The sequence below is a fragment of the Poromitra crassiceps genome (genome assembly GCF_964638095.1).
Source record: "Poromitra crassiceps genome assembly, contig: HAP1_SCAFFOLD_1754, whole genome shotgun sequence".
NCBI classification, from domain to species: domain Eukaryota; kingdom Metazoa; phylum Chordata; class Actinopteri; order Beryciformes; family Melamphaidae; genus Poromitra; species Poromitra crassiceps.
Genome location: NW_028150660.1, coordinates 4,527 through 21,677, shown reverse-complemented (window position 1 = coordinate 21,677; position 17,151 = coordinate 4,527). Strand labels below are relative to the sequence as shown.

General features: G+C 42.7%; 1 protein-coding gene across 1 annotated transcript; it reads right to left on the bottom strand.

Moving 5' to 3' along the window:
• Positions 1–234: 234 nt before the first annotated feature.
• On the bottom strand, positions 235–13,756 carry LOC310772023 (kinesin-like protein KIF2A; the record flags this gene model as incomplete). Its single annotated transcript, XM_083664497.1, has 13 exons — positions 235–381; positions 899–986; positions 2,995–3,062; positions 3,198–3,288; positions 3,371–3,533; positions 3,697–3,751; positions 5,788–5,883; positions 7,663–7,763; positions 10,592–10,711; positions 11,756–11,813; positions 12,123–12,245; positions 12,549–12,643; positions 13,696–13,756. The coding sequence occupies 13 exons, from the start codon at positions 13,754–13,756 to the stop codon at positions 235–237; spliced, it is 1,266 nt and encodes a 421-aa protein (XP_083520623.1).
• Between the last annotated feature and the right edge of the window lie 3,395 nt (positions 13,757–17,151).

The window sequence follows — 17,151 nt, the reverse complement described above, 5'->3', positions numbered from 1 at the left end:
AAGAAAGAAAAAAAGAAAAAAACGACTAGTCGACTACCTTTAGGGACGACTAGTCGACTAGTAAAATTCACTAGTTGTGAATGCCCTAATATACACAGATATGTTTTCTTCCTCTCTTTGTTTTTCATGTCTGTCTATATGTGGCAGTGTGGGTCGATCATTTGTTTGTGGGAAAAATAAAACGTTTGATCATGAAAATAAATAAATCAGTTGTCGCTGTTAAAATTATGTCTCCTACCTGCAGCTGTTTCCCACTTCGATAAGTTTGAGGACCTCCTCTGTGCACTTAACGTCCCTCTCGTGCAGCCCCACAATCTGGATCTGCTGTTTCCCGTCCTCCAGGACGCGTAACTTGGCCTTGCGGTTTAGCAGGTCAAACACCTTCAATACAAACACAGCCTGAGTCAATATTTCACCTGACATAATCCTACATCTTGGTTTATATAGATAGCTTAGGAAAATCCCTAGCAAATATCTTGCCTATTAGGCCTTCAGTAAGATTTCCATCCAACTGGCAGGCAAATTTTAAGCAACGTTTTGACATGCTGAAACAAATACAAAGTGAATTTGGTGGTGGAATTTATTTTATCAGCTTGGTTGAACTGAGGTTCATGAACATAGCAACATCAGAATTTATTATTATTATTATTATTAAACATCAGAATATATCTTATCAGCTTAGTTGACGTGAAGTTCATGAACATAGCAACAACAGGAAAAAACACATCCACACCTAAATCGGGAAATTGGCTTATCAAAAATATATTAATATCGTGCAATGATACATATGCATACATTGTGATTGGCATAAACATACTTGGATGGAAGGTACTGAACAACACAAACTTAATCCACTTTTTGAGTAAGATGAATCAAACACTTTACTTAAGACACTTGCCTTCCCGCTGTAAATCTCAAAAAATGTAGCGAAGACTTGGAGGTCTAACTTCTTGTAGTTTGGCTTCTTCAACATGAGAAAGACGTCTCTGGCTGCACAGGGGAAGACAATGAGAGTCAAATAAAGACAAAAGAAAAACGTCTCTGGCTGCACAGGGGAAGACAATGAGAGTCAAATAAAGACTAAAGAAAAACGTCTCTGGCTGCACAGGGGAAGACAATGAGAGTCAAATAAAGACAAAAGAAAGACGTCTCTGGCTGCACAGGGGAAGACAATGAGAGTCAAATAAAGACAAAAGAAAAATGTCTCTGGCTGCACAGGGGAAGACAATGAGAGTCAAATAAAGACAAAAGAAAAACGTCTCTGGCTGCACAGGGGAAGACAATGAGAGTCAAATAAAGACTAAAGAAAAACGTCTCTGGCTGCACAGGGGAAGACAATGAGAGTCAAATAAAGACAAAAGAAAAACGTCTCTGGCTGCACAGGGGAAGACAATGAGAGTCAAATAAAGACAAAAGAAAAACGTCTCCGGCTGCACAGGGGAAGACAATGAGAGTCAAATAAAGACAAAAGAAAAACGTCTCTGGCTGCACAGGGGAAGACAATGAGAGTCAAATAAAGACAAAAGAAAAACGTCTCTGGCTGCACAGGGGAAGACAATGAGAGTCAAATAAAGACAAAAGAAAAACGTCTCTGGCTGCACAGGGGAAGACAATGAGAGTCAAATAAAGACTAAAGAAAAACGTCTCTGGCTGCACAGGGGAAGACAATGAGAGTCAAATAAAGACAAAAGAAAAACGTCTCTGGCTGCACAGGGGAAGACAATGAGAGTCAAATAAAGACAAAAGAAAAACGTCTCTGGCTGCACAGGGGAAGACAATGAGAGTCAAATAAAGACAAAAGAAAAACGTCTCTGGCTGCACAGGGGAAGACAATGAGAGTCAAATAAAGACAAAAGAAAAACGTCTCTGGCTGCACAGGGGAAGACAATGAGAGTCAAATAAAGACAAAAGAAAAATGTCTCTGGCTGCACAGGGGAAGACAATGAGAGTCAAATAAAGACAAAAGAAAAATGTCTCTGGCTGCACAGGGGAAGACAATGAGAGTCAAATAAAGACTAAAGAAAAACGTCTCTGGCTGCACAGGGGAAGACAATGAGAGTCAAATAAAGACAAAAGAAAGACGTCTCTGGCTGCACAGGGGAAGACAATGAGAGTCAAATAAAGACAAAAGAAAAATGTCTCTGGCTGCACAGGGGAAGACAATGAGAGTCAAATAAAGACAAAAGAAAAACGTCTCTGGCTGCACAGGGGAAGACAATGAGAGTCAAATAAAGACTAAAGAAAAACGTCTCTGGCTGCACAGGGGAAGACAATGAGAGTCAAATAAAGACAAAAGAAAAACGTCTCTGGCTGCACAGGGGAAGACAATGAGAGTCAAATAAAGACAAAAGAAAAACGTCTCCGGCTGCACAGGGGAAGACAATGAGAGTCAAATAAAGACAAAAGAAAAACGTCTCTGGCTGCACAGGGGAAGACAATGAGAGTCAAATAAAGACAAAAGAAAAACGTCTCTGGCTGCACAGGGGAAGACAATGAGAGTCAAATAAAGACAAAAGAAAAACGTCTCTGGCTGCACAGGGGAAGACAATGAGAGTCAAATAAAGACTAAAGAAAAACGTCTCTGGCTGCACAGGGGAAGACAATGAGAGTCAAATAAAGACAAAAGAAAAACGTCTCTGGCTGCACAGGGGAAGACAATGAGAGTCAAATAAAGACAAAAGAAAAACGTCTCTGGCTGCACAGGGGAAGACAATGAGAGTCAAATAAAGACAAAAGAAAAACGTCTCTGGCTGCACAGGGGAAGACAATGAGAGTCAAATAAAGACAAAAGAAAAACGTCTCTGGCTGCACAGGGGAAGACAATGAGAGTCAAATAAAGACAAAAGAAAAATGTCTCTGGCTGCACAGGGGAAGACAATGAGAGTCAAATAAAGACAAAAGAAAAATGTCTCTGGCTGCACAGGGGAAGACAATGAGAGTCAAATCAAGACAAAAGGTGTAAGCACAAAATGGAGATAGCGGTATGGCAGATACTGACCCGCTAGTGCATAGATCCCTTTAGAGCAGTCCTGGTTCTTCCCTGAAAAGTCCCCTCCCATAGTCTAAAAGGAGATATGAATTACCATGTTGGAATGGCTATGCATTGCTTAATTTTAGACAGAGTAAGAACGAGTCTAGTTCTGATGTTGTGTTTGCACTAAGGCTATCAATTTCCCAATAGTCTACTACACACTCACATGTGTTTTTCCACTTCCAGTTTGTCCATATGCAAAGCAGGTTGCCATTCCCCTCTCAAAAATGGTTTCGACCAGCGGCCGGGCAGTGAACCTGGGTGCAAACCAGCACTTGTTAGTAGGAGGAGTTTGCACCCATCGCTCTGCGTACTTCATTGTTGAAAATATAATTGTACCTGTAGACCATTTCATTGGTGGAAGTGTCATCAAAGGCATAGTCGAAGCGGAAGGTTTGGTTCTCCAGGTAGCGGGTCAGGTCGACTTTCTGCTTGGGCTCATGCACCATTACTACATCCTTACTGGGGATGGTGATCACATCCAGATCCTTCGTCGACAACTCTAGAAGAGAGGTAGACAAAGACCCAAATAAATGTATTTTGTCATACGGGAAAGCTTATGATGACATCTTGGCACTTTGTAAACTGTACTACTAAGTTAACAACACTACAAAGAAAAAGACTCATTCGGTAATAAATGTATCGAGTAATAAAGTTAGAGGTACCTTTTTTATTGAGGGGGCGTGTCCGCACGCATACACATATCCGATGCTCCTCTATCTGAAATATCAAAAGGCACAGATCATTTTTGCTGCACTATGTGAAGTTAAAACCCTCGTAAGATGTGCCTTCTGAACACGGACATTTCCCATGACCTGCACGTCTCACTCATTTATTACGTTGAAACGTTGGTTCATTAAACACGATCAACAACACCAACCTGTGGGAACGCACCAGACAGAACAACAGAAGAAAAACAGCTGAAAAGGAGAAAGTGGAGATGATCGTCATGGTCATATGGTCATATCCTAAAGGCAATTGTATGGTTAGTGCGGACTGCAGAGTGTCACTAGCTGTGTTTCCATTACAGTTTTTCGCAAAATAATTGCGATATTTCTACAACTTCGACGATGTACAATTGCGACTTGTAGGCGTTTCCATTGAAGTTGAGTTTCGCAATTCCCATTACCAGCAGCTGCCACAGTGATTACGCACGCGGATCTGCCCCATATCCCGTCCCCTGCATGCTCAAATCCAACCAATGGTCAATGCAAATCACAACATGAAGTTACAACGCATATAAACGAGCCTGATTATCAATTCAAAAGAACATGTTGCGGGCTGCGGTGAATGCAGTGAGCGCGACAGGCAGAGGAAAAAAGCTAGCCTACAACTTGTCCCATTTTAGAGATGGAGGAGGGGGGGAAAGGCTGATATGATGCAATAGTCAGAATATCGTGTATTATAATTATAACATTGCACCTGAAACGTGTGTAATGTATTAATCAGTAATCACTTCAGTCAACAGCACCGCACCGGTGTGCTTTTCATCCCGCCGATCATCTCGCCGCTGTGCCAAATGCGCGCACACAGGCATGGATCGATTTCTCCCATTAAACATGATCTATTTTCCGGCTCCGCTTTTGCACAACACGTCTTTCTGCTAGGTAGCGTTGCTTCAAAGTTTTCCACTTGCTGCGAAGGTTTTGCCACGGTTTATCAAACCCTTTCTCCCTAATTTCCTTTCATTTTCCAAAGGAGAAGATGGGTCACATGACGTGCAAATGCGGAAAATCTGTTTCCATTACACTTTTGCGATAAACTGCTATATCGACACGTCTGAAAAACCACCTCATGAGAGCGTAAAAACGTTTTGCGATATTTGGGAGCTTTTTCGAAATTTACGTGTTTCCATTACCCAATTTCTATTGCGATATTTAGATTTTGCGCATTTCTGACGGTAATGGAAACACGACTACTGACATGGACCCACAAGGCAAACGGGGAGAGGAAGACCCCGAAATACCTGCAGAAGAAGCACAGAGCAAGAGTTTAAGAAGAATGGACTGACGTGGCAACAGCTGGAGAAGATGGTCCAAGAAAGACAGTGGTGGAAACTGTTCATCAATGGCCTATGTTCCACAAAAAATACAAAGGCCGCCTAAGTAAGCAACAAGAATTGTGCTTATAATAATATTATCTACACATCTATACTTTCTAATACATCTTTCTATTCACCACAACCCTTTGAAGAAGGTTATGATACTGTACAATGAACTCATTGACTGTATAAAATATGGACATAAAAAAGGACAACATGACAGCTCCCAAAAAGTGAAGTCAAAACATTTTGATCGCCCCCCTGGTGGCTGGCTGCAGTATATGTCAGGAAATCCTACCCCATCCATGTTAGCGGATGGGACATGAGCCACACTATAAAAATCAAAGTACACGTCAAATATTATTTTTTGCAAAGATTTCATTTTAGCTAGTTCTTATCACGCTGCTTTATGTTCAAGTGCTCATGTTCCTGATAAGTTTGGATTGAATGAGTTGTTTGACAACATAAAAAGGAGTGATTGACAGCTGTGACAGCCACTCTCAAACCTCTGTCAAGACGGTGGGATGGCTGAGGGGGCTCAGCCCGATTCTACTGCGCAGAATCCACCTCCAATTGACGTCACACAAGCAAGATGGCGGCTCGTGGAAACAAGATTTGGCTTCACTTTGGCATAGCGGTAGGAAGTGGAGATGCGTCGTCCACATTACACAGCCAATGAGTGAATCTGGGAAATGTAGTCCTGAAGCAGACTCACCAGATCGGCCGTGGTTAGGGGCCTGTAGTCCAGACTGGCTCTGAAGTCCCTGATCATACACATGATCTCATAGTTAGGTATAGTCACATCCACCTCCTGGAATGAGACAGAGAACAAAGGGTTGAACCCATCACACAAAATTCACTTCAATTAGGGGCCCTTTACACGAGGACAGTTTCTGAAAGAAACGACACAATAGCGTTTCCTTCACACCTTTTCCTTCACACCTTCTCCCTGTTTACATGAGCGCTGTTGAATTTTTAAAACGCGTAATGTACATGCCAGGTCGCTAGGTGGCAGTGTGATCACCTTATTCTTTGCCCATACAAGGACGCTTACTGCATGACGTAATTTCGCTTTAAACGCGGAAGTAGAGTACACTTTCCGCAGTTATTTAGACTTGCCAAAAAGCTTTTTTCAAGCCAAAACAAACGCCCAAACTGTTAAAAGTTTTAATATTTGTCGGGTGAGAATGTAACATATAAGTGACCAGTTTATCAGAATAACGCCTATTGGAAATCTTTAACGAGCAGCGAGGGCCGGGATCGCTGACTGTGATCTGTCAAACCCTACTGCTATACTGGCAGTGAGAAAACACTGTCGACGTGCTTTTGTAACTAACGTTAAATGCCGACCGGGTACAGCCATCGGCTCCTCGCAGCAGTAACGTTATGAACATGTAACTGAAGTTGGCCGCAGTGTAGCTTAATCCTGAATGTTGCCAAACTTCATTCATACTGGCGTTTTATTTGGTTGCCAACTCGTGCACGGCTATGGCGTAATCGCGTGTGTCGCCTGTGCAGGCACGTCAGAGTTTCTGAAATGTGCCGTTCCAAAGCGATTACATGGAGCCCTTAGCCCCGCTCAGCGGGAAGCGTCTTTAACAATTTCACTCTGGAGGGTGGTTTTAAAATGTGTCGTTTCCTAAGCGCGAATTCGCCGTCGCCGTCTAAAAGGGAGGCACTAACGATAAAATAATTCCCCGTTTCCATAGGAAACCGTCCTCGTGTAAAGTGCCCCTTAATCTGGAAGTTGTGTTGAGACAACAAAGCATAGACCAGAACCATCTCAACTGTCATGAGAATGGAGTGGAGTAGCTTCTCCAAGACTCTGCTCTTGCACAGCAGCATTATAATATTACCCATCTGTGGTGAGCAAAACATCCACCAGTTTTTTCAACCATATCTGCTGGTCAATCGCAACATGATTTAGAAAAATGTTTCCTTAATAACATAAATGAAGACAGCAGCCTTGCAGGTTGGTCATTAAAGTTTGTCGACTAAAAGTTGTGGGGATAGAGAGAGAGAGAGAGAGAGAGAGAGAGAGAGAGAGAGAGAGAGAGAGAGAGAGAGAGAGAGAGAGAGAGAGAGAGAGAGAGAGAGAGAGAGAGAGAGAGAGAGAGAGAGAGAGAGAGAGAGAGAGAGAGAGAGAGAAAGACAGACAATGCTAACAGATTTTCCCTCATTATTCAGTACTAGGGAGCTAAAATGAACTCCAGCTATCACAAGGTTGATTTGGATGAGTTGGGCTACGACAACCAATGACGCTAATTAGCAAACGACAATATCTTCCTGCTTCAATATAGATTTGTTTGCTCAATTTTGGGTTTATAAAAATCTAGCTGTCTCTCTGTCAGAAAACTCAAATCTCCCATGTTCACTGAATCGCCTTGAGTGATGCTGGAAACTCTCCCTGAAGCAGTAAAGGTACATCTCATGCCAAAAAAGGTTCCCCGCCCCTGACAAATGTGTTTCTGTGTGTGTGTGTGTGTGTGTTTCTGTGTGTGTGTGTGTGTGTGTGTTTCTCTGTGTGTGTGTGTGTGTGTGTGTGTGTGTGTGTGTGTGTGTGTGTTGCAAGTGCACGCTCGCCCCTCACTTGTGCCTTCTTCTCTCTGAGCTCTTGCTGCTGAAGTCGTCTCTTCTCTCGCTTCTCCTGCAGCTTCTCCACCTCCTTCACACAGTTGGACTTCCTCCGCGCTGGAGAGGAAGGTAGGGCAGAAACGCAAGGCCAATGGAGATCAATCAGCGAAACGAAGAACGGCAAAATCCATTTAAGACGATTCAGCAGCGTTCAACTGTCATGTCATTCAGAGCAAACGTTTATGCTAATCCCCATAGCTATAGCAGAATACTAGAAGACGTGAAGGCAGTGAGTAACTGTGAAAGAGCCTTTCACTGGCTCAGACACACAGCTGTGTGGGAGCATGACATCACTGGTTTGGGTCTCTGCTGCACACAGCCTCGTATCCAATGGCAGAAAATAACAACGGATGGATTTACTACAGATAGATGGTGGATAATACAGTTATTCGACCTGAGAACTACCAAGAGGCACGTAAGAGTAAACACAGACTTGAATGACCTACGCTCTGGATTTCCCAGTTAGAGGGAGTGTGGAACAGAGTGATTATTAGGGCTGGATATAGTTTAAAAAATTACCAACACCAGCACCTTATAAAATACCAACAGAGTACTTTAGGGCTGCAGCTACCGATTATTTTAGTAATCGAGTATTCTACCGATTATTCCAACGATTAACAGAGTAACCGGATAAGATTACACAGCTGCGGTTCGGGTTGAAAACACAACGTAACGTTAGCAGAAGAAGCGGTAGACTCCGGAGGTGGAAACACGACAGAGTAAAAATGTAATAAAACGGAACAACAAATAACAACATAGAAGCATCATCAAATGTCTTCTTTTGTCCTGACCTACAACCCAAAGATGATCAGTTTACTGTCATAGAAGACTAAAGAAGCCAGAAAATACTCCCATAGGCTATACATTTGAACTTTAGTAATTATACTAATAAAAATGTGTCTTAAATGATTATCGATTATACAAATAACTGTCAATTAATTTTCTGTCAATCGAATAATCGATTCATTGATTAATCATTGCAGCTCTAGAGTACTTCATTCGATACTTCTTTTTTTAATCCTTCCACATTTTATGCTTTTATTTTTATCAGATGCCAGAGGCATGTACTATAGCCGTACTTTTGAATGTTTTCAGACTGTATGGGTTGTAGCTGCTACGGTAGTGGGCCAATAAGACAGATTCAATCGAAGAACGCTTGCAGCGATTGGCTGTGAGCAAAACCATACAAAGTCCTTTTTTTCTAGAGTTGTGTACAAAAAGGATCAAATGCAGGTATTGTTTGACTGGAGAGAAGTTTCAATACTAATTGTTACTGGGTTATTTCGGTCGATACCTTAAAAGGTATCCAGTACCAATACCCAGCCCTTTATTATTGATTGAGGTTATTGATTGATTGATTTATTTAAGTGATTACATGTTCATTATCATTCTGCTGTGACAACACCTGTGTATGTGTGCGTGTGCATACGCATTTGTGTGTGTTGCATGTTACAATTCTGCTATTGCACCACTGTCTGCTACTATTGTAGACCGTGCTTGGACTTGGAGCCAAAACGGTGAAAGCAGACAGGGAAAGGAAATAGCAGTAGATGGAAATAAAGAGTATATTTGGTCTAAAAATATAGACTTGCATTGCATTGCATGAAGTTTAGCTGCAACTGGTACCATTCTACATTAGGACTGATAGGTTCTGTTAAGGGAGGCTTTGCTGATTTTCATCCCACTTTGTATCATTACAATGTCACTAATTTATGCAGATGGGCACCTTTACCTTGTCTTCATGTTTTCCTGCACTGAGAGCTCTGCAGTTTATTCCAGCACTTCCTGTACAGAATGATGCAAAACGCATCATTCTGTACAGGAAGTGAACAGATGTTGCTCGAGGGCGGCTTCGAGGGCGTCTGTTATTGTTTCTTTTTATTTTCTCTGTATGCACACATCCACAGAGAATCACATGGAGAGCCTTAACGAGCATTAATGAGCCATCCCAGCTGGCGGGGGCGGAGTTTCTGCAGGCAGTCAAATGTAGATTACTGCAGAAAACATATACACAAGGTAAGCACTGTACATCTGCTTTATCTTACCGAGATTATAATGATGCAATGCGGGTTGAAAATCGGCAAAGCCTTCCTTTAAGGTTCCTCCGTGGCTTCAATTTGAAGAAAGTCTGAATGTTTTTGTGAAATCTTTTACAATCTATCTCGTCAAATGCATGTTTGATGACACAAGACACAAGTGTACTGCCAACATGAGCTGTCAAACTCTATGCATAGAAATGTCTTATTCTAGGAGTAGGGATGTTGAAGTGGTGCCACTTGATAGCGTCTCAAGACAGATTTTAACATTTGCATGTAAATCTGTCGCCATGGTCGAAGAAAATCGGGATAATAGCACTCCTAAAAATAGCGCAATCTGTCTGTAAAATTTGCATAAAGGGGCGTGGCCATGCAAGTTGAGTTCCGGTTATTCAGATGTTGAAATGAGCTTGCCCCCACAGGTTAGCTGTTTTTTTTTTACCAATGGGTTCCCAGATTGCTGTTCAAATAGCAGAAGATGAGTTGATCAAAGATGCTGATTTTGTACTTGATTTATCCTTTGACATTTATTGTGTTTCCTTAAATGCAGTGTCTTGCATAATCTAAATTCCCTCATAGTTTGAGTCAAAGACCCCAAATCTGACAAATGTACATATTCATCAACACAGATATTCTATAATGAAATACAATCAATATATTCCCATTAAGACAACTCAGGGTTACATTTACTTGTGAAGCGGGGTGGGGGGCAAGCAGTACTGCAGGAAATGGCACACTTGCTTGATCCATTTGACATGATTCAAATGAAATAGCAATTTAACAAGAACCAAAACCTTTAGAAAGAGGCTCTGGGTCTCTGTTTTCTTCCATAATGTGTGTGTGAGTTACCATTCTGCTGCTGTAGCAGGGTCTGTTGTTGTGTAGGCTGGGGTGCTATGGCTGGTGGAGGAGGTTCTGCAGCTTGGCTCTGCTGGCTGGGACGGGCCCGGGTGGTTCCCACTGCTGCAGCTGTAGTCCACAAAACAGCCGAGAACACAGTCCGCTCATATTGACTCATTAGTACAAGATGACAAACAGCACTGGCTGCAGCCCTCCTCCAACACTGTGGTAAGCTTTCCATGGAAATGGGATGGCAGGTATACATAAGACAACGTGTCACAATTAAAGTTGCATAGATTTGAGAGAGAAATAGCTCCATTAAAGCCCCTGGAAACAAAAAATGAGTGTTTTGATTTTGTCACACTACAGAAAGATGTGCTATTAACCAACCAGCCAAATGTCGCTAAAAATTTGGTTTTAAAATCATGTAAAACTAAGCCATATTCTCTTCCCTGAAACTGTGGAGGCGTGTCTGCTGAATTGCCCCAGTGCGCTCTCCCCCCTGCTGTACAACTTGATACACAGTGATGCATTTTTTATTTTGTATTTGCAGGGTAGATGCACTTCAGCCTGATTGGTTCGTGGAGCTTATTGTGTAATAAGTCTGGAGCATAACCACGCCCACTTCAAACCCACCTTTTATGATTTTCAAACCATAAATGCGTTCAGAAAACATTTCAAAAGTCATAAAAGTGGTCCTCATTTGTGAAGATTATCTTGCTGGACACAATGTTTGCCGTTTCATAAACTTGTGTTAACCACAGACCTTATTTCATGCATTTAACCAAAATTCCCATACAAAAATCCTATTGACTTTTACACATAGGAACCAGGAAGTACAAGGACTTGTGGGTAAGCCTACAAAATACATCATCCCTGCAGTACTCTATAGATGCTTGGAAGGCACATCAACTGACAAAATGTACTTCTTGTAAGTCGCTTTGGACAAAAGTGTCAGCTAAATGATGCAATATAAAGTAGGGCTGCAACGAACGATTATTTTCATCATCGATTAATCTTTCGATTATTTTCTCGATTAACCGATTAGTTGATTGGTCTATAAAATTTCAGAAAATGGTGAAAAGAAATGTTGATCCGTGTTTGCCAAAGTCGAAGATGACATCCTCTAATGTCTTGTTTTGTCCACAACCCAAAGATAGAAGCATACTGTACCTCTGTTCTCCCGTGGCAGGTTCTCAGCTTTCGGTATTGCAGATGTCATCCGTCGGGTCTGTGAAAGAAAATGTTTGTAAAAAGAAACAGTTGAATTCACAAACCAAGATATCCATCACTTCAAAGCAATAATCCATCACTTTTGGCAACAAAATAGCTATTTAGTGTCTTTTGAGATGATCAAATGATGTTAAAATGGGCCTTTCTCCATTAATGACAACACACAGAGGACACAGTTTGTGAATACAGTTGCTGTGATGAAGAAAGTGAGCCACAGATTGGACAAAAGCGGTACGTTCCTTTCCACTCACAGGCAGTAATCTATTACCTACATGTCATTTACAACAAAAGGAACTTTTCGATAGACCTTGGGTGCCTTGATGCCTTTGGCTGCAGTGGAGGAGGGTGGAGGGGGGGTCTCAGGACTCTGGGCTATCTCCTCCTCGGGAGCCACATCTGCATTCAGAGCAAAGATGCTCTCCAGCTCAATCTGGAACACGACACACAGACACTGAATGTGTGTGCAGGACCCGACTAACTGCTGCAATCATTTCACTAATGCAATTGTGGTATCTGGAGTGGAGACACGTAGGTATTATATAAAATACTCTTCAAATCCTAGGGAAATGATGGTGTTTTAGTGCTGAATAATGTGCAGGAGCTAAATAATCTGCGTGCTGACACTTTCAGCTGTCAGACAGAACCTGATCACAGATCTGTCAAGCCTGATTGAATACAACATAGACGCTAGTATCTGGGAGCCTCACAGAGCCTACTACAGTGTCAGCCATACCTCTTTTCCTTTGGTATCTCCATTCTCAATCCACTCCACTGTCACGCTCTCGTTGTCTTCATGCAACGATGTGACCATTGCCTGGTGTATTCGCCCTGTGGTGGGTGGGAGAGAAGATTTAAGGCCTGCTCAGTGCTGCATAGGACGGGTCAAGGCCGATGTAGGAATACGTGGGTGGTAGTAGTTGAGCATTCAAATCATAGAGTTACAGTACACACCAAATGAGACATGGACAAGTTCTGACTCGCTCAGCGATCAATATGTAAATCTCAGCTGCAGCAAGAAAGGGCTCTGAATAAATAACCCAAACATGTGTAAGCATTGTGGTCTTCTGTAGCCTCAATCTAAATTGTAATCTAATGCTCATACAATTATATTGTGATGCTAAATGGGCGTGGTCTAAAAGAACTGGTACGACTGATTGATACGATTGACTTCATTCCCTCCCTGTCATTCACTATACCAGAACAGACAACTTCAACAGCTGGGTGAGGATATCATGGCGGTTATGGATTCTAGGCGCCCAATCAACCTTCAAAATAAACACCGCTGTAACGTAATGATGAACCAGAAAATGTAGAATCTGTTAAAAAAATAAAATAAAGAGGCTACTGTATTTATTTCTCGTTCAATGACATGAAATGCAGCCACCACCAGCCAGAAGGGAGAGGCCCTGTCCAGCATCGGCTCATGATGGAGCATGACGTTATAACGTTACAGTAGGCCAATCTTGGATGATGTAGCCTAGTACCGCAAGTCGGTGGAATTAATGAAATACATGAATTGTTTTTCGGAGGGTTTCATGGTAAGCCACGTTACAGAGAGCGTATCAGACCCGGGCGCAGGTGTCACCTACACCGGCGACAGACAGCGGCCGCACACGGCGTGTCTGCCTGACTGACAGCCAGAGACAAGGCGACAGCGTGGCAGCAAACAGGACTGCTCTGGGTTTGGGTGGCACTTCGTTCGCCGGGTTTTCCACCACAGCATCCCCGGCTAAAGGCGCTGGCGGGCGGCAACAAAGATGATGTAGCTTTGCTACAATGTAGCTAGCAAATATCCAGGGCTGCAACGAACGAGCGGCTTTGACTGTTAGCTCTTGTCAGTTGGACAGCTGGATGGAGAGATAACTATGCAGCGTACATACCATCGCTCCGTTTAATCTCCACGTAAATGCCGATGAGGATCTTCCCAAAAACAGCGGCCATCCCTCCCGTGTGATATTTCTGTGCACTGGGTGTGTGCCCGCGCGTCCAAGTTGTGCTGCAGAAACTGGGAGGTCAGTCATAGGGAGAAAGAGACAGTGCGCATGCGCGGGTCTCGCCCTACTACTCAGACAGCTAAGCTTTGACTGGACTGGAGCTGGAGGTCTATCTGCATCCTCAGTCAAATCTTATAAAATCCAGTGATGTCATAAATTCACTCTCACTCACTCTCTTTCACTCACACACACACACACACACACACACACACACACACACACACACACACACACACACACACACACACACACACACACACACACACACACACACACACAAAAACAAGGCAGTCACACACCTGCAAAGTCCCAGTGATCATGTGTGTGTGTGTGTGTGTGTGTGTGTGTGAGATCACTGATTACATCATGTAATCAGTGATCTCACACACACACACACACACACACACACACACACACACACACACACACACACACACACACACACACACACATCAGTGATGATGTAATCAGTGACATCACTGATGTGGTCATCAGTGATGACGTCAGAGATGTGAGAGACTGAGGAGGCTCACGAGAGAGACTGAGGGAGAGGGAGAAAGAGGGGGGAGCAACTGGGGGAGAGAGGGGGAGAGAGACAGGGAGACATTGTGCGCGCGCCAATAGGGCAGGCAAGGCCACACAGCAGCCGAGCTGTGGCAAGGCCACACAGCAGCCGAGCTCTGCAGGGCCAGCTCGGCGAGCTGCAGGACGGGTGAGGCCGCACAGCGTTGCAGCCTAGGAATTGAGTGCACGTAGCGCACGAGATGCCTAGTCAAATTTGGCAATGTGGGCTCTGTTCTCTGTTTCCATTTTTGTCCCACTGATGATGTCATCAGTCATGTCATAAATCACTTTTTTTTTAACGATTTATAGTTTATTCAGTTTCACAAAACAAAGTGAAGCCACCACACTTCCAAAACAACGACACACAGTAGTGTGGAAAAGAGGAAAAAACGAAATAGACAGCAATGGGAAAAGTATAAATATACGTCCATACATATAATTTATATAGGTCTACCGTATATATGCATACATACGCATAGGAAATGCGCATGTATGCATGTACATACTCCTACATACACAGAAAAAAATAGTAAAAAATAATAATAAAATAGCATAACCACATTTCAGACCTTGCATCATGCATACAGTATACAGTAGCTCTCAAACAGTCCAGAGTCCGCTCTTATAGAGTATTCTGCGCTACACTAGTAGCTAGTATGTCCCCCATTTTGAGGTAAAGACCTCCAGTCTATTATGCATCCTATAAGATGTTCATAGGACACAACCCTTCCCAATTCAATCAGCCATTCTTGCATGGAAGGACCCCCTGTTGTTTTCCACCCCCTCAATATTATTTGCCTCCCCACCATATAGTCTGGATCCAGTCTGGTACCTCACCCCCACAGTGGGCAAGCAGCGAGGGGTCACCCAAAACATAAAGTCTAGGACGAAAAGAAAAATCAACTTTCATAATGTCACAGATTTTCTTATGAACTTTGTGCCAGAAATCTTGGAGAAGAGAACATGACCATAATGCATGTAAAAGAGTACCCTCTGACCTCTGACGACACCTCCAACAGTCTGCTGTGTCTTTCAGCCCCAGTCTATGTAACCTTGATGGAGTCCAATAAAACCGATTGAGTATTTTAAATTTAATTAATCTGATTCTAATATCCCTAGACATTTTCTTAGAGTTCTGACATATTCGGTCCCATCACTTCTCACTAAATGAAAGATTTAAATCGTGTTCCCAGACCAGCTTTTTAACGCCAAGTTCCCTTTGTGGGCTTGGCTGAAAATAATAGAATAATAATGTGATGCTTCGTGACCCAGACCAAATGTTTTGATTGTGTTGCTCAGCAGATCAGAGTCATTGATTGATTGATTGATTGATTGATTGATTGATTGATTGATTGAACTAATTTTTTCACAAGTAAATGCCTTAATTGTAAAATTATGGCCAGTGCCGTGTCCTAGGTCAACTGAAATCTTGCATTACGGTCTCAAAGGTTTTTAGAGAGTCTCTCCCATACAGGTCACCTAGCGTGCACTTACCATTATTATTCCATTCCTTCAATAAAAATTGAGCTATATAGAGAGCATGGGGTTTAGCCAAATCGCTGATTCTTAGTTAAATCATGGGTTAATGTTAAAAATCAAAGAAACTTTTTTCCAGACAATCTGAATGTGAGAAATAATAGGATGGGGCCGAAGTTCAGGTGACAGACAGCTTGGTTGAGAGACGAGCAAGAGGGGAGAGAGGGAGGAATCCCATTTGCTCCAGTTCAAACCACGGGGACGCCCTTTCAGGGGGTAGTGAACAAATACGTTTTGGAAGCCCAAGGCCTCACTTGTCGACTGGCATCTGTAACTTTTCGAGTCGCATTCTGGCTTTTTTCCCATTCCATAGAAAATATTAGAAATCCTATCAAAAGAAATTAAATATGTCATGGGAATACATAATGGAAGTGACTGTAAATTATCATTCACCTTTGGAATAGCATTCATTTGAACACATTTACTTTACCCCACAGAGACAGAAACAAGGAAGACGACATCTCCAAATCAGAGAGGGTCAAAATTCACCCTGATTACATCCATCTATTTTTGGGGGGGAAAGGATTCCTAAATATGTTATGCCTTCAGGCGGCCACTGAAAATCTTTAAAGAGAGTACTGGGGCAGTATGCAGTCAAGGGGAGAGCCTCAGACTTTGACCACTTAACCTTATATACTTAGTTTAGAAAAGGAATCAATAGAATCAAGAAGAGCTGGTACTGATTTTGCTGGGTCTGACACCAGTAAAAGTATATCACCCACGTAAAGCATGAGTTCATGTACTGACTCCCCAATGGTTACACCAGGAAAATTAGGATTCCTGCGTATAGCTGCAGCGAGCGGTTCCAGAGCTAAACAAAAATAATGCTGGCGAAAGACGGGTCCCTCTGCTTAATGAAAAGTAAGGCCAAATTAAACCATTTGTCTCAACTGCCGCTTGTGGTTGATTATAAAGTATTTCTATCCATTTTAAGAAGTTCTGACCAAAACCAAAGGATTTAAGTGTAAGCAGCAGATATCTATCTCCATGCATTGGACCCGATCAAACGCCTTTTTGGCGTCGAGTGAAATGGCAGCCACTGGGGAGTCCCGAGTCCATGTTGCGGACTGACCACATGACATTTAACAGGCGTCTGATATTATCAGAAGAGTTTCTCTGACGAATAAAACCCAATTGGTCCGGATGTATCAGTGATGTGAGCACTCAATCTTGGACAGAATCTGGCAGCCGTAGAAATTAACGAGATAGGACGGAAACTCAGACGGATCTTATCACTGATCA